Raw genomic sequence first — 18,862 nt, 5'->3', positions numbered from 1 at the left:
AGACCAGCCTGGTCTACAAGAGCTAGTTCCAGGACGGACCCCAAAGCCACAGAAAAACCCTGTCTCAAAAAAAAAATTATTTAAAAAAAGAAAACTAGGTTGGAGTTCTGTTTTAGCTAGGCAGTGGTGCCTCGTCCTTTAAACCCAGCATTAGGAAAGTGGAGACAGGAAGTGATTGGGGGGGTGAAGACAGGATCTGGGCCCTTTTGATCATAGGGTCCAGAGAGGTAAGCGGTCACTGGTGGCTGCTCCTCTGTTTCTCTTATCTTTCAGGCTATTACCCTGATATTTGATTCCGGGTTTTTACTAATAAGATTAATTAGAGTTTTGCTTCAAATGAATATAAAACTGAATGAGAAAATGGAGACAAATATTTCGTTTTTGTTTTGTTTTTCTCCAAGTGGTGTTTACTAGACAAGACATAATTTACAAGCAGGTCACTCACCTATACTGAGTTGTAAGGTAATTTCATGAAAACAATGTTTAAAGCAGGATATGCTGTACATAAGTCCTCCAGGCTTCCCAACAGACGTGACTACTTTTGAGAAGCTAACCCAGGATCACCACATGTGACTGAGGATTCTTTCAGGTCATCATTATCATTGCGTTATATTGTTTGTAGCCTCTCACCCCACGGGCAAACACTGTAAGTAATTGGTCTTTTATTGTTTCCTCGGCATGAACATTTGCTTTGGGCTGGTAGAAGCCACAGGATTAAGTATCCTGCACATCGTTGTAGCGTCCATTTTAGTCTAATACCTAGGAAAGCATATTTACATCAGAGCCGACGCTGCCTTTCCGTCCACATGCTCTGCGGTCCACATGCTCTGCTTCACTGTTAACTAACCATGCGGATACAAATGCGTGTACAGTAACCTTAGAAAAAAAAATTCGATACTAAGTAGCACTAGGCTACAGGGGGCGCCCGTGACACACTTGGGAAAGGGCTCAGCATACCCTGGGGTGAGGTCCTCCGATGCATCCGAAACTGGTTCTCAGCCCTACTGAGAAACAAGGGCTCTGAGCGGCGGTGCCCTGAGGTGAGCAACGGAACCTGTGAGGTGGAGAGGGAGCGCGGGGTCTAGGGGGTCTAGGGCTCCTCCACAACCCCAGCGAGCTTCTCCGCGGCGCGGGTTACCAGCCCCGGGGCTAGCAGGCTGGGCGGTGCTGGGTCCTTGCGCCTGCCCGCCGGAGGCTCCGCCCCGTGACGCGGGCCCCGCCCCCAGCGCCCGCTTCCAAGATGGCGGCGGCGTTACCTGCCCGGCTGTCCGGGTGGCGGTGACCAGGTATGGTGGGCTTGGGACCTCGGAGAGAATCCTCGGAGCAAGGTTCGGGAGATCGGGGGGAGGAAAAGTTCTGAGTAAAGGCTGGAAAGCCAGATTGAGCACAGGCAAGAGTCTCGGGTGGAAATGTGGATGCGGGCCGATTGCCTTCACGTTGCACGCCAGGGACAAACAAGAGACTAAGGTGGGATGGGCGTGCCCGAAAAAAGAAAGGAATTCTAATCCCACACCCCGCGCGCGCAAAGCGCTGACCACGCCCTTCCAGGTGAGCCGGACTCTGCTCTAGATCTCCCTCTCTGCTTATCGCTTCACCTAGAACTCTGCTCCCCACCCCCACTAGGCTTGGAGAAAGGTGAAGAAGGTTAAGGACACCCCCCCCCCTTCTCCGGGCCACGCTCCAGGGTTACTCGCTTGCGGTTCCCAGGTGGTCAAGCACCCTGCTCCTGCGGAGGCGCTCCCTGGTACGTGTAGAACAGAAAGAACCTGTTTCCTGTTCTACTGTTTTCTAGGCCACTCCAAGGTCCTATCACAACTGTCTTGCCTCTTGAATAGGTTTTTTTTGTTTGTTTGTTTGTTTTTGGTGCCTACATTCACTTCCCTGTCCCCACTCCTCAAACTCGTTTTGTCGAAGTAGAGGGTTAGATACAGACCTGTCACTTAGTAGTCTACTGGAGGTAGCCCCAAAGAGACTTGACCTGGCGTCTTTTCTTTTTCCAATCACTTTCCCGCACTTCCCATGATGAGAAAGTTGTTTCTTCCTGATCCTGGTCTCTTGGTCTCTGCTGTACAGGTGACTGGTTCTCCTTGATCACTTCTGCTCCCGCTGGTCCCAGATTGGTCGTTGGAATGCCTTTTTCTGTCTTCTGTGGCAGTTCCAATTTTAGATAATGCCTCATATCTCTGCTCCCCGGGGACCTCCTGGAGCCCCCATGATCCGGAAGAAGACAGCTTGAACACAGGTGTGTCTATCTCTTTTGTAAGATTGGAGAGATAAAGACTTCTGAAATGGACTTGGGACTTGAATGATGTAAGCTTTCTTGAGGGTGGAGACTGAAAGTGAGTGATGAAAATGAAATTTGAGCTTTATTGATTTGGATAAGGACTGCTGGTGGTTGTTACCTGGTTATCTTGGGGTTTTTTTTTTTTTATTTTCCTTGTTTGATTACATTAATGTTCCTTTTGTGACTTTGTTCTCTGCCTTTTTGTCTTCCTCTCCCCGGCACCACTTTCATCTCTACCTGGCTTGCTGTCTTCCCTTCTGTTTGCTTCCAGAAATCCTGCCACTCTGTCCCTAGGCCTCCAGTCAGGATGTTGCGGAGGCTGCTGGAGAGGCCCTGCACATTGGCCCTGCTTGTGGGCTCCCAACTGGCAGTTATGATGTACCTTTCACTAGGGGGCTTCCGAAGCCTTAGTGCCCTGTTTGGTAGAGATCAGGGCCCAACGTTTGATTATTCTCATCCCCGTGATGTCTATAGTAACCTCAGTCACCTGCCTGGGGCCCCGGTTGCTGCAGGGGCTTCTCCAGCTCAAGCTCTGCCCTATTGTCCAGAGAGATCTCCTTTCTTAGGTGAGTATGAAGGGAAGAAGGTGATGAACTGAAGGAGGTGTGGGGGCAGGGAGTCCTGAGCAGGCATGACTTGAGACTTAAGTTAATATACTAAAACGAGCTGATGTGGAGAGAGAGTGGCCTGTGAATTCAGAGGTTAGAATAGGCTCTTGGGTCACAAGCTTTCCACTGCCTGCCCATTTTATGGGCTCCTCATGCCCTAGGGTAGGAATTATTTTTCTTGTAGATGAGTTATGGCTTTATTAGGTAGAAGTCCTTTTGCTCTTTTCCTGTAGCATCAGTGTGGGACAAGAGAAAGTTATATAGAACTCTAAAATAAGAAAGTAAGTAATCTAGGGGCTGGAGAGATGGCTCAGAGGTTAAGAGCACTGACTGCTCTTCCAGAGGTCCTGAGTTCAATTCCCAGCAACCACATGGTGGCTCACAACCATCTACATTTCAATCTGGTGCCCTCTTCTGGCATGTAGGCAGACTACTGTATATGAAATATATAAATAAATCTAAAAAAAAAGATGTTACATTTCTAAAAAAAAAAAAAAGTAAGTAATCTAAGGTAAGAGCCTGCCTGCAGATTTAGGTTTTGTGGAGCTGTCTTTGGGGTTTTTTTGAGACAGGGTTTCTCTGTGGAGCTGTGGAGCCTATCCTGGAACTCGCTCTGTAGACCAGGCTGGCCTTGAACTCACAGAGATCCGCCTGCCTCCTGAGCGCTAGAATTAAAGGCATGCACTACCGATGCCACCAGCAGCAGCCTTGTGGAGCCGTCCTAATGAAGGGAAACCCAAGGCTTCTTAGATTTTTGAGTGAGCCCTTGGGGAAACTGAGCCCAGAATCAGGCTGATATCCATTTTCTTCTTGTGCCTCCAATTTCTGAATTTGCCGTTCCCTATCAACAGTGGGTCCTGTGTCGGTATCGTTCAGCCCAGTGCCATCACTAGCAGAGATTGTGGAACGGAACCCCCTAGTGGAGCCAGGGGGCCGGTACCATCCTGCAGGGTGTGAGGCCCGCTCCCGGACAGCCATAATCGTGCCCCACCGTGCCAGGGAGCACCACCTGCGCCTGCTGCTCTACCACCTGCACCCCTTCCTGCAGCGCCAGCAGCTTGCCTACGGCATCTACGTCATCCACCAGGTACCCCGCTCCCCACCTTGCTCGCTTGTTGTTGGTTCTCTGTGGCATAGCTCTGGCTGTCCTGGAACTCACTCTGTAGACCAGGCTGGCCTGGAACTCACAGAGATCCGCCTGCCTCTGCCTCCCGAGTGCTGGGATTAAGCTCTGCATCACCAGTGTCCAACCCCTTACTTTTTTGATGTTAGGGAAGCCTCAAATAAATGCATCTTCTCTCATCTGTTGTAAGAGGGTTAGACAATAGATAACGGAGAAGCCTTGTTCTTCCAACCTTGTGAGTCCCATGCTTATGCTGTTAGGTCTGTCTCCCTATTCTGTTAGGGTATTCCTACTCTCCTGTATTTTTCTCTGATTTTTCCTTTGTTGAGTGACTTATGCAAATTTGGACTTGGTCAAGAAAGAGCTAAAATACTAGTTCTGCAGTTTTGTAAAAAATTGCATTAGATTTATTTTGTGTGTGTATGTGTGTGTGTTGCCTGCATGTATGAATGCAAAACAAATATGTATTTGTTTTGTTTTTTGAGATAGGGTCTCATGTAGCCCAGGCTGGCCTCAGAATTTACTATGTAGCTGAGAATGCCCTTCAACTTTTTTTTTTTTTTGGTTTTTCGAGACAGGGTTTCTCTGTGGCTTTGGAGGCTGTCCTGGAACTCACTCTGTAGACCAGGCTGGCCTCGAACTCACAGAGATCCGCCTGCCTCTGCCTCCCGAGTGCTGGGATTAAAGGTGTGGGCCACCAACGCCCGGCTCGCCCTTCAACTTCTGATCCTCCTGCATCTCCCTTCGCACGGCGCATGCTGCTGTACTTGGTTTTGTCTGGTGCTGAAGACTGTACCGAGGGCTTAATGAAAGCTAGATAACATTCTACCAACTGAGCCACATCTCCAGCCCTTGTTTGCTTCATAGCCTACTCAAGATTCGCGTCTCAGTCTCCCAGTGCTCGCCTGGCTGTTTTGTTCTTCCTTCTGCTGGCCCCACATTCCGCTTAGATGTCCCCTTTCCACTTTGGCACACATGCTACCTACCTTCTCCATGCACAGCCTGGTCCCTTTCGTTGTCTTCTAGGCTGGAAATGGAATGTTTAACAGGGCAAAGCTCCTGAATGTTGGGGTGCGGGAAGCCCTTCGAGATGAAGAATGGGACTGCTTGTTCTTACATGATGTGGACCTCCTTCCAGAAAATGACCATAACCTGTATGTGTGTGACCCCCGGGGACCCCGCCATGTTGCTGTTGCCATGAACAAGTTTGGATACAGGTAGAGGGCATGCAAGGGCAGGGAAACCAGTTTTGTAGGAGGAGAACTAAGGGGGTTGTGGGTAGGATTGATGTTCCAAATTTGTGAAATACAAGGTCTTTTTCTCCTTAGCCTCCCGTACCCCCAGTACTTTGGTGGGGTTTCAGCGCTCACTCCTGACCAGTACCTGAAGATGAATGGCTTCCCCAATGAATACTGGGGCTGGGGTGGTGAGGATGATGACATTGCTACCAGGTCAGACTTCTTGCAACACCTTTTCCCCAAACCCTGGCTACAATCTTTCAACACAAACCTAGCTTCTGGTTCTGCACTAAGCCCATTCCTTTCCTTTGACCTTAGTTTACGCAGGACAGGCTTTAACCCCTGCCTCCCATTCTGTCAGATTTCAGTTTTCTAGATAGATCTGGTTGGTTATATTCTTGGGAAAATGGGTAAGATGAACTGGAAATGTGGAATTCCAGATCTTAAGAAGGGGCCTAAAGACAGGTTAGTTCTTCATTTTGATAGGCTTACTTAGAAACTACTTCTGTGTGTGTGTTGGGGGGGGGGGGTTCTGTTCTATATAGTCCAGAATCACCCTTTCTTTGTTTTTTTCTTTTAAAGGGGGGGTGGGGGAGGATCCTGATTGGCATGATGCCAGTTCATTTCTTAGCATGTGGAACGTTCTTGCCTGTAGCCTTCAATGAACCAGTTTCGGGTGAAGTGTATTTGAACTTGGTGTGCTGGGTCCATTGCCTCCCCTCCCCTTCTGCCCCTTGTAATGACATCTTTGTGTGAATTCTCATCTCTGCGTGTGTATTTCATACCCTGAAAATCTTAGATGTATTTTTTTCAGTTCTTTGTCAAACTGCCTCCAAACTGCTTCTATGTTTCAGAATTGGGGCTTGTTTAAGATCCTGATCAGTCTTTCTGCTTCTGCTGCTGGAAAGGAGTTGGGTAGCTTAGACACTGTTTCTAAATCAGACTTGCTGGGCTAGGGGTGCAGCTCGGGAGTTCCGTGTTTAGCATAGGTTAGCTCCACTTCTGATGCCTAGCTTGGCAGGGGAAGAGGCTGAGGTGGCTTAGTCTGGATCTGCCAAGACTCCAAGGGCAACTCCTAGGAGCCATTTAGAAAGGAGATATAAGAGTCACAAATCTCCCTCTGCCAGTTCTTGTACGGCCCCGGGGCACCTGGCATTAGATGCTGCTTACTTAGACACAGCCAGCTCTGCCTTCTGTTTGATTTTCTCCTGCCTTTTCACATGTGGCAGTTTTGTTTGTTTTTCCTTCCCAGACAGAGCATTGTTCTTTGTGTACAGGTGTATGTTATCGCTCCCTTGATGGTCTTTACTTTTCTCATTCACCTACCAGCAGCTTTTTTTTCCATTCTAGCTCCTCCAAGAGTTCCTCTGTTTTCTCGTAGGGTCCGCCTGGCTGGGATGAAGATCTCCCGACCACCCGCCTCTGTGGGGCACTATAAGATGGTGAAGCACAGAGGGGATAAGGGCAATGAGGAAAATCCCCACAGGTAGGAAAGGATCGCTATCGGACTCCCACCTTCCTCTCTTCAGGAAACTCTTGAATGTCCCTAAACTCCAGGCTATTCCTTTTAGATCCTAGTCCTAAATAAACCTTTTACCCTCAGATTTGACCTCCTGGTCCGTACCCAGAATTCTTGGACACAAGATGGAATGAACTCACTGACATACCAGTTGCTGGCTAAAGAGCTGGGTCCTCTCTATACCAACATCACTGCAGACATTGGGACTGATCCTCGGGGCCCTCGGGTTCCCTCTGGTCCCCGATACCCACCAGGTTCCTCCCAGGCCTTCCGACAAGAGATGCTGCAACGCCGGCCCCCATCTAGGCCGGGGCCTTTGCCTACTGCCAACCACACAGCTCCCCATGGTTCACACTGATTCTTCCTTGCCCACTTTAATCATGAAGCTGAACCAGAGGGGTTGTATCCCCCACACCTTCTGCTCCTCGCTGCTCTCAGAGGGATGTGAGGGAACTAAATTCTAGTACTGTGCTGGGGGCAGGGATCTCTCCTCACTGTTAGACTGGAGCTGGGCTCCTCTAGACCTGGAGGTTTCTCTTTTTAGGGGCCACCTCTCAGGGCTTATGACTGTGAATCCTTGATGTCATTTTATATGACGAATCCTGGGAATCCTCTGCCCCCAGGGTAGGAGCAGGGCTGGATCCCAAGCCCCTTCCTTGTCCAAGAGTGACCTGGCTTCTCCTGGGACTCCTGTGAATATTTATTCTATTTATGGTTCCTAAGAAGCTGTCTGGTGGAGGCAGCCTCTGCCAGGGCAGCCCTGCCAGTGCTGGAGCAGCTCCTCTGGTCTTGGCCCAAGGAGCTGGGATTTTGATAACTTTTCTAATAAAGGACTTTGTCTCATCTTTCTCGCGCTTTCTGCCTTCCAGGCTACTCCATCTTCTCCCACCACCCCTGGCCCCGATAAGCCTGTAGGCTGACAGAATGGCAAGACCAAACTAAGTTCGAGCAACTTTTATTTTCCTGAACGGGAGCTGGGGAATCAGCTGTTAGGTCCTGTGCCCAGGACAGCAATTGCTGCCTGACGCCCACTCTCTATACAGTCATTGACCGCGACCCCCTCATAGGACGCTCCAGCCAAAGTCAGGGGCAGCCTCTGAGTGGTCAGGAATTGCTTAGCCGACTCTGAAAGGAAGGAAGGATGAAAGGAATGTTATAGCTAGGGTCTGACTTCCGCAGCCCAGCCACTTTCCCAACTTACCTAGTTTTTGCCAGTGGCCTAGTGTATACTGAGGGATACAGTTCTAAGGAGAGATAAGATGCAAGGGAAAGTTTCAAGACCTTGACTGACACACTGATAAACACGGTAGTCCTTACTTTCCATAGGGAACTAAAAAGAATTTAACTCACCTTGTGTAGATGGGCCAAGCAGTGACTTGGTCGCTCCTTCAGTCCTAAGTGTGTAGCAACTGCTTCCTGTGCTTGCTGTTTGAATAGCTCTGGAGACAATTGATGGCCGTTAGCTTCCAGCTTCTGTAACCAGTAGCCTCCCAACATCACCTATGAGGAAACAGAGCATTGACCATCCTGCCCTTGCCTATGTTAAGGCCCAGAGAAGCCCTTCAGAAACCCCACAAGAAGCAAAATTTCCTCCTCTCACAGTTACTCTGAGGCCTGGGGGGTTCCCGTCCTGCTCAGGAAAGGCAACTGAGTCATACACGATTCCCAGGACAGTTGGGTCTTCCGATGATGGCACCAAATGCCCAAAGCCCTGGAGAGGAAGGTGTCTGGATCATGAGGGAAGGGTTCTCACAGCCTGTGTCTCCCTGCCCCCCCACCTCCTCTTCCTCCTACCTGGACAGGTAGACACGCTCCTTGGTACTGCAGATTCACCACAGCAACAGACACAGAAGTGATGGTACCCAGGACATGCGCTAGCGGTGCAGCCTCAGCAGGGAGCAGCTTGCTGAGCACTGGGGATCAGACAGAGGCGTTCATACCAGGCTAGCTTTGTCTCAGGAATTCCTCAGGCGTGACCAGTTCAGGAACCTGCTGTGGCACCGCTGGTACAGGAAGGCACACTATTGCTTCCTCATGGTTAGGGAAAGGGAGGGACTGGCCCATTACCTGTAGCTGGAATGGCACTAATAATGTGGTCAGCCTCCAGACTGCTGTCCCCTAGAGACACCTGAGTGATAAGAACATTGGAGAGAAACAGTGATATGAGGACTTTATAGGTAAGTGAGATTTGCTACCTCACTCTTAGTTTCCCAGGTACCCAAGAGACAGGAAAGACTGGGTGCTGACCCAGGGTGAGGAACAATCATCTGAACAAAAAATCCTCTGTATAATCCAGAAAGTGAGCCAGGAAGAGGCCAGTGTGCCTGCTCTGAGATGTCTAGTGAAGGTGGGTATCCTTTCCTGTCCCCAGATACTCACTTCTATTTGCATACCTAAGGGCTTTTGGAGGAAGGTTCATGAATACCGCTTAGGGGCCTGAGTTAGCCAACATCTAAATAGCTTCTCTAAGACAAGAAAACAGTAAGTCCAGTGCTACCAGTCCTGACCTGGTTAAACCACTCAGACAAAGACAGTGACGCAGGGTGTGTGTGTGTGTGTGTGTGTGTGTGTGTGTGTGTGTGTGTGTGTGTGTGTGTGTGTGTACACGTGAGTGCTGGTGCCTTTAGAGTTCAGTAGAGGAGAGGTCATCTCCTGAGCTGGAGTTACAAGCAGTTGTGAGCCACCTGATGTGGGTTCTGGGAACTGAACCCAGGTCTTCTGCAAAGGCCGTATGTGCTCTTAGCTGCTGAGCTATCTCTTCAGCTCCCTGTCGATGATAACTTCATTGACATTAAAAGGTGGCAAATATGTCCAAGGAATACTGCGGGGCTTTGATGCCTTTATGAGTCTTGTGAGTGATGGGGTGTAGAACTAGTGGGCAACATGAGAATGACAGTCATACGAGTTAACAGTACCAAGTTTAAAGAAATGGATGTTCAGCAGAGAAGCCCACATCCCTCCCCGAGGGCCTGTTTTACTATGGTAAAAAAGCAGGGCATGCACATCTTCATATGAAACTTTTTGCTAAATGCATTATACTCAATGTAGCAACAACAAAACCACTGATAGTTCACTCTACTCCAGAGGGTTCTCCTACCTTCCAGCGTCCTTCTGGCTGGAGGCTGAGCCCACAGACTGGCTGACCTCTGAGGACAGTGACTCCTTTGCTAGTTAGGTGGTTGTGAAGGGCCTGGGGCAACATCTCCAGCCCTCCACGGAGTGACCACTGACTCCATTGCTCAGACCGGGCCTGACGAACTAATGAGGAATCCAGCTGTGGACTCTGTCCTACGAGGAGGCAAAAAATATATCATCAAAATGGTACCCCTTATACAAAGTACCTCACTTTGTCAGGCTTTACATTTCACCCTTTGAACCAATGCCTCCCCTCACCTGCCCCCAGCAGCAGCCCCAGTAATATGGACCGATGCGTTTGCTCAGCTTGGAAGAGACTGGGAAAGCAGGACCGGACACTGAGCTCACGGCTGTTGCCTGCAAACACTCCTCGGCAAAGACTGTCTATGGCTAAAGATGCCACCTTCAGGGTAACACTAGGTCTGAGGGGCCAAGGAATAAGCCACCCTGGCTGATTTCCATTGGCCCTGCTCGGGAGGGGATGAGGGGAGGAAAGAGTTTGTGCTGGGGGTGTTCCCACTGTAACAAAGGGTGGAAGGAAAGGAAGGCGTTTATTCCCAACACCGAGTTTTGGAGATTTCAGCAATAGAAAGAACATTCCTAGGTGCAGCAGCTGGTTTGGGAGGGGAGACCACCCCTGAGTAATGTCACCTCGTATCCAAGACGGCGCTGGGCAAAACTGTGCACGGTCTCATCAAGCTCTTTGCCCCTGGGCGTCATCAAATCCCTCAGCCCAGCCCAAAACAGAGGTTTCGAGAAGGGGGGTGAAGGGCGGAGTAGCCCCCTGCATGGAGGAAGGCATAGTGAAAACTCCCTGAGTCACCTTCCCAGCTCCTGGGGGTTATTCATTCATTTAACCTCTGTGGCTGGAAGGGCTGACAGGGAGCTAATAGAAGCGAACAGTTAGGTGAGGCGTTACCTGAGGCCAGAGGGTAGGGGGTGCAGGGCACCGCCTACATACAGGAACCTGTTCTGGGCAGCTGGATGATTCCCCCGGACAGGCAAGACTTCTGACTCCAAGCCAAGCTCAGAAACCTGTTCTCCACAAGCCCTCGGGAAGAGGACACACTAAGGAAAAACTGATCCAACAAATGTCTCCCCGCTCTGCAACTCTATCCTTTTGGGAAACTCCCCTCCACTTCCTGTCCTACACATTCCACACGATGCTCACCAAAAGCAGGGTCCTGGCTCCCAGCGCTCCAGCCGGCCTAATTCCTCGTGGTCCAAGTTCAAAGATCGCACCATCTGGTCCTCGGACTGAGCGGATCCAGCCTCCCAAACGCTTGCTGCCCTCCACTAAAATCACCTGGCTCCCAAAGTGAAACACTGTGGGTGCAGGGGAAAGGGACTGGGGACGGGGCGGGGGGGGGCGCTGCACATTCCATGGGACAGAATCTATCCAGTTTTTGCTGAAAATGTTAAGAGTATTAGATCAGTCTTTCTCTGGCTCTAGTGGGGACTCACCTTAGGGGGACGGGGGCCTCGGATCAGATGATAACTTGCAGCCAATCCACTGATCCCTCCGCCAAGCACGATCACAGTCCGGCCCATTGTAAGGCCTGGGGGAAGGTCGAGATACCCCGGCAGAACCGGAGGCACCCTGCTTTACAACTGCAGAAACCCTACTGAGCCAGTACCCCACTTCTGGGCACTTACTGCCTTGTGAGCACCTAAGGCAGGGCGCGCATGAACGTGCTGGTGGAAGAGAGATCTTCGTTCAGAGGCTTAGCCACGAGATAGGGGGAACCAGAGAAAATGAATGATATAGAGGCCCAGGGACAGTCTCTCCTGGCGGTGTGCAGATAAGGCCCACGCCCACGCTATCTCCCCAGCTCAAACCCGCCAGGGGCCAGAATTCTGCAGCACACGGTTTTCCCAGCCTCAGCCGGTGGGCAGGTTCTAGTCGGCTATTCCCGCCCCTAACTTTTCAGGTCCCTGCGACTCGCCGTCTACCCCATTCTGGCGGCCCGCAGCTGCGCTTCGCTTTGCTGCTTCAGGATTGGTGGCTCCTGGGAAGGCAGGTTCTGGATTGGTGAACTCTGGATACATCCACCAATGAGAACACCGACTTAGCAGTGACGTTGCCAGCAGCCGCTTACCGAGTCAGCTCGGCGGAACAGGTTAACTGGTTCATTGCCTAAGCGGAGTTAGTTGTCATAACCGGTACTGCCTTCCCCAGGGCCAAGACAGAGAAAAGCCGAATCCCGGAGTTAGCATTCCCCAGCTCAAGCTTCCTAGGCCCGTGTGAGAACCCTGGGGGCAGGGCCCCCTGAGCCTTGGTTGGAGAGAGACACTTGGAGGCCAGTCCGTGGGGAGGTGGCTCCACAAACAGCTCTTTGATGTTAGCAACAGCCAGGGCCTACGGGAGCTAGGGCCACCCAGCAACGAAACCAGTGTTTGTCAACAGGGGTTCTTGGGTGCCTTGCTCTCGAGGGGCAGTTCCCCTCTCCGCCACACCCGGCATGCCAATGCCTACTCTCTAGTCTTAGGCCTCTCGGCGGCTTCACAAGTCTCAAGGTTTGTCTTCATAGTACCACTAAACTCTGATAAGGCACAAGTGAGCGCGAGGCCTACGCAGTCCCTGGTCTTTTCCTTCTGCTCCGAGAGCGCCCCCGCCTGTTCAGGGACGGAATTGGGTCCCAGAAAGCTCCACTTGAACCAGTCTGGATAGCCATTCACTCTCACCCGCAAATACAAACGTGAACATCACTCTTTTCTTAATAAATTTATTCACAAAAAGTGAGATTGCAGAGGTTCCGGGGGCTGTACATGGTCACGGGCCTGGTGAGCTCTGTACATGGGACAGGAAACAAGGTGGAAGGGCGCTTCATAATAAAAAAAATAACGGGAGCTACAACCAACCCCCCTCCCCGATTAAAAAGACACAAAAATAGACGTCTCTGAGGTAAATGGGGAGCCTGGGGGCTTGAGGGTGTTGAGAAGGTTTTCACAGGTGCCAGGGCTTCCAGACGGTGTCACAGGCACCGAGGCGGCTCCTGCATCAGTTGGTAGAACAGCACGTAGCCCTCACTGGATGCCACCTGTTTTTCACTGACAGGGGAGACACTACGAAGAAGGGAAATGGGGAATGGTTGTAGTCATTTCTGTGTATTTCCCTCCTTCCTACAAGAGTCAACCTCGGAGAACCCAGGTTGAGTTTAGGAGAAAGACTCCACCTATCCTTTGTCAGGATCTCATCTTCTGGGGAGGGCGCCAGGGCTGCAGTGGGATGGGCAGGGGTTGACTAAGAGGCTGGGCTCACCGGGAGTCGTTGTAGACATGCCAACCAGTCTGGCACCGGCACAGGGCTGTGTAGTGCCCATAGTGAACACTACCCGAGTGGTTGCAAAGGGCATACAGCTGGTAGACAGGGCTTCCTGTGGGTTAGACAACATCAGTTGCTACATTCAAGAGTTATGTCCCCCTCCTAAAGGTAACTTGGGGCATTCCCCACCAGACTCACCCACTTTGTCACTGGCAAAGTCTCCTAGGCTCAGTCGCTGCAATGGGAAGTCAACACCCACTGAACTTTTCTTGATAGAGCCTCGGGAGGTGGAAAATCGATTCAGATCTAAGCCCTGGTTAAGGAGCATTTGGGAGGCTGAGGGTAAGAAATTCAGTACCCTCCATTCCCCCAACATGTCCTGGAGGATGGCAAAGAGAGTTGGGGAGGCAGGTTTTTCCCAAGGAAAACTCAGTGAAGGAGAGGAAACAGAATGTATGGGAGATATCCTAAAAGAAATAAGAACTGGAAGATTAGGATATGGAGCACGAGGATCCGGGGGAACCTTTGTACTGTCAGCTTTTTGGTACTTCGTGTTTTCTGCCGGCATCGGTCACACACCTAAATAAACAGCAAACAGTCTTAGGTCAATGTGCTCTTGGCTCAGCTGGTTTTTTTTTTTTTTTTTTTTTTTTTGGTTTTTCGAGACAGGGTTTCTCTGTGGCTTTGGAGGCTGTCCTGGAACTAGCTCTTGTAGACCAGGCTGGCCTCGAGCTCACAGAGATCCGCCTGCCTCTGCCTCCCAAGTGCTGGGATTAAAGGCGTGTGCCACCAACGCCCGGCGGCTCAGCTGGTTTTTCTGACACCCCAATACACACATAAATTTAGTATGTTTCTCATTGCTTCCCCCGTGCCCCCCCCCACCCCCTTTAGCCCAGGTATACTACAACATACCTGAGACACTAACACACACCCAGACATGTGTAACTGCTATTTCCATGCTAAGGAACATGCATCTCCTTTTATTCAGACAGACCCCCCAGGTCTCCCACCATTGTAAACCCCCACGTACTGGGGCATTTTCTGACTCCAGCTCTTCTTCCTTGGTGAAAAGGCTGAAACAATCCCGCAGAGACACTTTGCCCCCAGCAAATCCTTTCTGGGGGGGAAGGGGAAGTAAGGGTTAGCATCTTCTGAATTTCCTTTTTTTATCTTTTATCTTTTCATAATCCAGGCTTCAATTATGCTTCAGAGACCCCGCATAGTTCCCACCCACATGTAGGGGTGGGTCACAGAACCCATGTTCCATTCACCCCTGGAATCTTCTGGAATCCCACCTTGGGGATGGGCAGGGACAGGTCACAAAAAACCTCGAAGGTCGTGGAGCGATACCCACAGGCCTGGCACTTGAGGCAGCTTTTCAACTGGCCCACAAATAGGTCTAGGTAAAACAAAAGGGCAGGGGAAAAGGTCACTGTTGGGTGCCTAAGGTGCTTTCTCAGAACCCCGTCTCGTCCCACTCTTGGCTGCCACCCAACTCTACACACCATCCTACACCTTCCTCACCCAGCCTTACTCCCGTTCTTCCTTCTCCCAAGCCCGAACCCCACTGCTTTGCCCGGCTCCATACCCACAATCTTGCTGTCTTCGCGCTCCAAGTAGTGCTTCCACATTAGGTTGGCTCGATCATCATCACTACCACAGATCAAGGGAAGGGAGGGGGTGCCCGTGAGACAGCTGTAATACCGGGTACCCCCAAACCACTGAGACTATCCACAGAGCCCTGATCCCTACCCACATACCAGCTCCTTCCCAAGATTTCTAGTCAAAGGAGTAATTTTTTTTCAAGAACTTTCTGGGGAAATCCAAGACGAGAGGAAAAAGAATACATATGAGGGAATAATGTCGTCCTTCTACAAGCCCCGTTGGTATGTTTTATTGCAAAAGGCTCCTCCTTTCCAGTTTAGTGACATTCCTAACACTTTTATCCTGCTATCTTCACCCTTCAGAGCCACCCCCTTCCTCCATCCTTTCTCGTACTTTCAAACCATTTTCCCCATGCTAAAGGGTCTCCCCTCTACCCCTACATTTTCAGTTTGTTAGCTCAGTTCTTTGAAGACTGAATGCTACTGACAGAACCACAGGAAAGAGGAGCAAGGGGGAGCAACCCTTACCTTAACTCAGGTTCTTCATGCAGAGCCCCTCCTCGGCGAGGTGGAGAGGGAACGGGACCACTGGCCAGGATGGGCGGTGCCCGGCGGCCTCGTCGGTTGATTTCAAGGTGCAACCTCTCCATGAGGAGCTTCAGAAACTCTTGGGCATCCTGCTGGCTACAGGCAGACAGAATATGGATAACTGATCCCCTCTTAGTCCACGAACAGTGCTCCCTGCCCAAATATGGGTCCCTACTTCCTCAGTGTAGGAAATGTCAAGGCTCAGAATCATGGTGCTGTAGCCGCTGCTTGGTCCCAGCCCCCGATTTGGTCAGAAAGACATTCTTTCCTCTCAGTTTCCCCACCTGTATCCAGAGAAGGAGGGAACGTATTTCTGGAAGACAGCCCGGAACCGAGTAGGATTCACAGCTTCACAGGAGTCAGGGTGCCAGAGAGCACCAATCACATCTGCAAAGGCTGTTGGTGTGACATCGGGGGAGGGGATACAAGGATTAATGTCTACAGGAGCAGGCAAAGCAGATTCCAGGGAAAGCCTCCAGGAATGGGGAAATGCATGTAGCTGTCAGACTGGAGGGCTGGGAATCACAGGTATTGGGGGACAGAATTGAAGGGCTTGGGGGACGGAAACAGAAGAAGCAGGAGTTGTTGCTCACCTTCCGTGAGCTCCTGGGCTCGGCCTCCTCCAGGCACCTCTTGCCGGAAGTCCCTTCGAAGACAAAAGTCTCGGAGAGGCCTAGTGCTGCTCAAACACTGTAGCACAGCGTTCAGGAAACACTGGGGAAGCGGTAGGGACACTGCTATTACCTTTCCCGTCTGGTGCCCGATAAGCCTCGAGAGGGCATCAGGGCTCTTCCCCAATCCACAGGTTATCTCCACCCCCAACACCATTTCACGTTCCTTCTACAGAGAAAGGACAGGAAGATGGCTCTTACTGTGTTTCCCAGATTTCGGAGGCCAACATGACCAGAGCCCAGGAGCAGCGTGTGACGAGCCTGGAAGGTCAGAGGACAGTCACATTCGACTGGCACTTTCAGTAACATGTTGCTGAACGTCTCCCCAACCCTGCTCACGCCCCAACTCGACCCTCCGTCCCTCCCTGGCCTTCCTACCTCATTGGTCATGAGTAGTAGACCCATCACAGCTGAGTGTACCACAGACTCAGCCATGGCTGTCACACCTACTCCCCATTTACTCCGCTGGCCAGCTAGCCGGCGCTGCAGCTCCTGAGGCAACTCCTCAAGCACTGGCATGGTTGCCCAGCTGCTCCCCACCCCCACTTTACTGCCCCCAAATCCCCCTCCTGCCCCCGTGGCCCCTTCTTGCACCCTCTCCTGCTGGCTCCAACGGCAAGCAGCTTAGCTCACTTAGCTGGGGAAATGGGTAACTACATCAGCAGGTGCTCTAGCTCCGCCCCTCCTCAGCCCAGGGATTAATTAGGTCTAGGCCCGGTCCTAGGAGAGAAGTTGCCTTGAAAGGGCGGGCCTAAGGACCCAAAGAAGAATTCTAAATAGTTAATTCCCTAGGGACCAGAATGGCACACCAAGTTGGAGAATCACATACGACCCAAAATAATGACTAGAAGGCCTTGGAGAGGAGAAGAGTCCGCTGGTGTAATGAGGGGTTGACAAAGGGACTTGGAGCAGGGAACAAGAAAGCCACATGGCGACAAGAGTTGAAGGCAAGAGGAACACGAGCATGGGAGACCAACGCGTCTGGCAAGTCCTCACCATCTTGTCATCGGAGTAGAACGGCTCAGAGGGCCGGGCAGATACCATGTGGTAGGAGCCATGGGAAGTAGGGGGCTCTGTCCGTATGCTGAGCAGGGTGGGGGGACCAGGGAAGCCCCCAAGACGCCGGAGAGAAGTGCTGCGTCTCAAAGTGGGCGGCTCAGGTCGGAGTGCCAGGCGGCTCAGTGCGGCCCCTAGCTCGCCAGTGCCACGATGCCCTCCCAATGCAATTCCCATTGGACGCAAGTCCCCACTGCTCACAGACTTGGAACGCGCTAAGTTGGTCCGGGATGGGAGAGGCAGAGCCACAGCTGGGGGTGGTGAGCCAGGCAAGGGGACCCCATGATCTGCTCGAAGGGGGCCTCTAGGACGAGAGCCTGAGGTCCGACCCCGACCCAGCTCCAGTTTCTTGAGCCTTTCGTCTGGGGGCCCTGGCCTGGGAGGCAAAGGTCGTAACACAGAGTTTGGGCCAGGAACTGGGTTTCGGCGCTCCTTGCTGCGGGCCCGGGGAGGAAATGGTATCTTGGCTCCCACTCGGGGCTGTACATTGACAGGTGGCTCTCGAGTCCGGCCCAAGCGGTGCTCAGAAGCCTGGGGCATTGTGGACACCGCAGGCTGGACCTGGGAACAGAGGGTCAGCATTTGAATTAGTAAGGGAGATAAGACATAGGCTACCATGCAAGCTGGCTTTTACATGTACTGAAGGCATGGATAACGTCTATATAATCAGTTCTGGCATCCCCAGAACTTAGCAATGTTTGACACAAAGAAATACTTAGTATCCCTTTAATAAACAAATGACTGAATATAGCCCATCATTTTGACCTTTCATGCCCCACCCCCTCTCTATAGACTATAGATTTACTGAAAAGCACTGGCAGTTCCAAGCTCAGCTGCTTTTACAATTTACAAACTCCTAAAAATCCTCATATCTGGCTAGTCAAGTGTGATATGCCCCAGACCAGGGACCCTGGATGCAGGAATCAGCATTCCAACCTCAACCCCTGCCCCTCTGGGTGCAAATGAAGCGGATTAAATGGGTGGTTTGCAATCCACTCCCTCCTCCAGTTCTGGGCTCCCATTTGATATTTGGGCTCAGAGAGCAATGGTTTGGGGTGGAGGACGAACTACTTGACCCCTAATTTCGGCACCTCTCCCACCACAGCAGGGTTTTACCCGGGTCCGCCCCCCCTCGAGGGCAGAAAGGCCGAAGCCGCTGATTGGCTACAGTGTCCGGCGGCATATTCCCCGCGGTCCGAGAATGCTGTTCTTCCAGCCTAGTTCTCCCAGGTCCCGCTGGGCACCGCGAGCCTCTCCCTTTGTGGTGACCGTCCTCTGGGGTCTGGATCCGTTCTCCCTCAGCTCCCCCACCCCACCCCACCCCGCCATAACGTCCCGGCCCATACCTGTCCCCCGGTGAGGCGGCGGGGGAGGCCAGCCGGGGTCCAGCTCCAGCTCAGGGCCACCCCCTCCTAACCCCGAACAGCCTCCCCGCAGGCCGGGCTGCAGCTTTAGCGGCAGCTGTAGCCCAGCTTGCTCCCGCCGCAAGGGCCACCGCCATCTTTGATGGTGCGGCCCGGCCACCGGCCACCGGCTTCACAGTCTCTTAAGGCGCCTGCGCGCCCACACTCGGAACCCTCCCACCCACCTCCTCGGCGCTTGCGTGAGCCCGCCCCCACGGCTCCCCGACCAACACCATGGAAACGCAGCCAACTTTAGAACCACTAGTTCCCGGCCTTGCCGGATGGTGGTCTTTAAACCATTGCTGCAAGTCCCTGAGGTCAAGGTCCCTCATCCCGTCACGTGGCTCATAGGGATGAAGAGCCAAAAA

At 51.9% G+C, this 18,862-nt stretch overlaps 3 protein-coding genes and 1 long non-coding RNA gene across 10 annotated transcripts; 1 reads left to right on the top strand and 3 right to left on the bottom strand.

Moving 5' to 3' along the window:
• Positions 1-373: 373 nt before the first annotated feature.
• LOC121137268 lies at positions 374-1,221 on the bottom strand. Its single transcript, XR_005874524.1, has 2 exons — positions 958-1,221; positions 374-876 (listed from the first exon to the last, which is right to left on the bottom strand). It is a non-coding gene; the product is annotated as an uncharacterized LOC121137268 (long non-coding RNA).
• B4galt3 (beta-1,4-galactosyltransferase 3) lies at positions 1,198-7,615 on the top strand. Of its 3 annotated transcripts, XM_040739374.1 has the most exons (9): positions 1,198-1,286; positions 1,624-1,744; positions 2,074-2,242; positions 2,556-2,850; positions 3,744-3,979; positions 5,042-5,232; positions 5,344-5,466; positions 6,635-6,739; positions 6,857-7,615. In XM_040739374.1, the coding sequence occupies exons 4-9, from the start codon at positions 2,592-2,594 to the stop codon at positions 7,128-7,130; spliced, it is 1,188 nt and encodes a 395-aa protein (XP_040595308.1). In that variant the 5' UTR covers positions 1,198-1,286; positions 1,624-1,744; positions 2,074-2,242; positions 2,556-2,591; the 3' UTR covers positions 7,131-7,615. The 3 variants fall into 3 exon arrangements, with proteins under 3 accessions (XP_040595308.1, XP_040595310.1, XP_040595309.1); XM_040739376.1 differs by lacking the exon at positions 1,624-1,744 and having other exon boundaries at positions 1,200-1,286; XM_040739375.1 differs by lacking the exons at positions 1,198-1,286; positions 1,624-1,744 and adding an exon at positions 1,310-1,548.
• A 96-nt stretch (positions 7,616-7,711) lies between these two features.
• On the bottom strand, positions 7,712-11,913 carry Ppox (protoporphyrinogen oxidase). 4 transcript variants are annotated; one of them, XM_005087772.4, is made up of 13 exons: positions 11,564-11,913; positions 11,372-11,466; positions 11,079-11,213; positions 10,827-10,942; positions 10,559-10,691; positions 10,166-10,310; positions 9,870-10,060; positions 8,840-8,900; positions 8,567-8,685; positions 8,373-8,483; positions 8,123-8,272; positions 7,974-8,016; positions 7,712-7,897 (listed from the first exon to the last, which is right to left on the bottom strand). In XM_005087772.4, exons 2-13 carry the CDS (start codon positions 11,456-11,458, stop codon positions 7,755-7,757), a joined length of 1,434 nt encoding a protein of 477 aa, XP_005087829.1. In that variant the 5' UTR covers positions 11,459-11,466; positions 11,564-11,913; the 3' UTR covers positions 7,712-7,754. The 4 variants fall into 4 exon arrangements, with proteins under 4 accessions (XP_005087829.1, XP_012981933.1, XP_012981934.1 ...); XM_013126479.3 differs by having other exon boundaries at positions 11,372-11,912; XM_013126480.3 differs by lacking the exon at positions 11,564-11,913 and having other exon boundaries at positions 10,827-10,958.
• A 706-nt stretch (positions 11,914-12,619) lies between these two features.
• Usp21 (ubiquitin specific peptidase 21) lies at positions 12,620-18,639 on the bottom strand. 2 transcript variants are annotated; one of them, XM_040739372.1, is made up of 13 exons: positions 18,438-18,639; positions 17,032-17,652; positions 16,237-16,296; positions 15,958-16,078; positions 15,649-15,760; positions 15,305-15,460; positions 14,761-14,825; positions 14,444-14,571; positions 14,203-14,289; positions 13,673-13,751; positions 13,371-13,478; positions 13,170-13,284; positions 12,620-12,973 (listed from the first exon to the last, which is right to left on the bottom strand). In XM_040739372.1, exons 2-13 carry the CDS (start codon positions 17,629-17,631, stop codon positions 12,883-12,885), a joined length of 1,722 nt encoding a protein of 573 aa, XP_040595306.1. In that variant the 5' UTR covers positions 17,632-17,652; positions 18,438-18,639; the 3' UTR covers positions 12,620-12,882. The 2 variants fall into 2 exon arrangements, with proteins under 2 accessions (XP_040595306.1, XP_021079575.1); XM_021223916.2 differs by having other exon boundaries at positions 14,468-14,571; positions 18,438-18,638.
• Positions 18,640-18,862: the final 223 nt, after the last annotated feature.

This window comes from Mesocricetus auratus, unplaced genomic scaffold (assembly GCF_017639785.1).
Source record: "Mesocricetus auratus isolate SY011 unplaced genomic scaffold, BCM_Maur_2.0 Super-Scaffold_100676, whole genome shotgun sequence".
Lineage (NCBI taxonomy): Eukaryota > Metazoa > Chordata > Mammalia > Rodentia > Cricetidae > Mesocricetus > Mesocricetus auratus.
The sequence above is the reverse complement of the archived record's forward strand: the minus strand, read 5'-3'. Positions and strand labels throughout refer to the sequence as shown.

Excerpts from the sequence above, each read along its gene's own strand:
- B4galt3 (XM_040739374.1), top strand. The coding sequence starts at position 2,592 with ATGTTGCGGAGGCTGCTGGAGAGGCCCTGCACATTGGCCCTGCTTGTG. Across the intron at positions 3,980-5,041 it reads GCATCTACGTCATCCACCAG|GCTGGAAATGGAATGTTTAA; the intron begins GTACCCCGCTCC and ends GTTGTCTTCTAG. Across the intron at positions 5,467-6,634 it reads GATGATGACATTGCTACCAG|GGTCCGCCTGGCTGGGATGA; the intron begins GTCAGACTTCTT and ends GTTTTCTCGTAG.
- Ppox (XM_005087772.4), bottom strand. The coding sequence starts at position 11,458 with ATGGGCCGGACTGTGATCGTGCTTGGCGGAGGGATCAGTGGATTGGCT. Across the intron at positions 10,311-10,558 it reads AGCGCCGTCTTGGATACGAG|GTGGCATCTTTAGCCATAGA; the intron begins GTGACATTACTC and ends GTTACCCTGAAG. Across the intron at positions 10,061-10,165 it reads GGGGCTGCTGCTGGGGGCAG|GACAGAGTCCACAGCTGGAT; the intron begins GTGAGGGGAGGC and ends GCCTCCTCGTAG.
- Usp21 (XM_040739372.1), bottom strand. The coding sequence starts at position 17,631 with ATGCCCCAGGCTTCTGAGCACCGCTTGGGCCGGACTCGAGAGCCACCT. Across the intron at positions 16,297-17,031 it reads TCTACTCCGATGACAAGATG|GCTCGTCACACGCTGCTCCT; the intron begins GTGAGGACTTGC and ends CTGACCTTCCAG. Across the intron at positions 14,572-14,760 it reads CGAAGACAGCAAGATTGTGG|ACCTATTTGTGGGCCAGTTG; the intron begins GTATGGAGCCGG and ends TGTTTTACCTAG.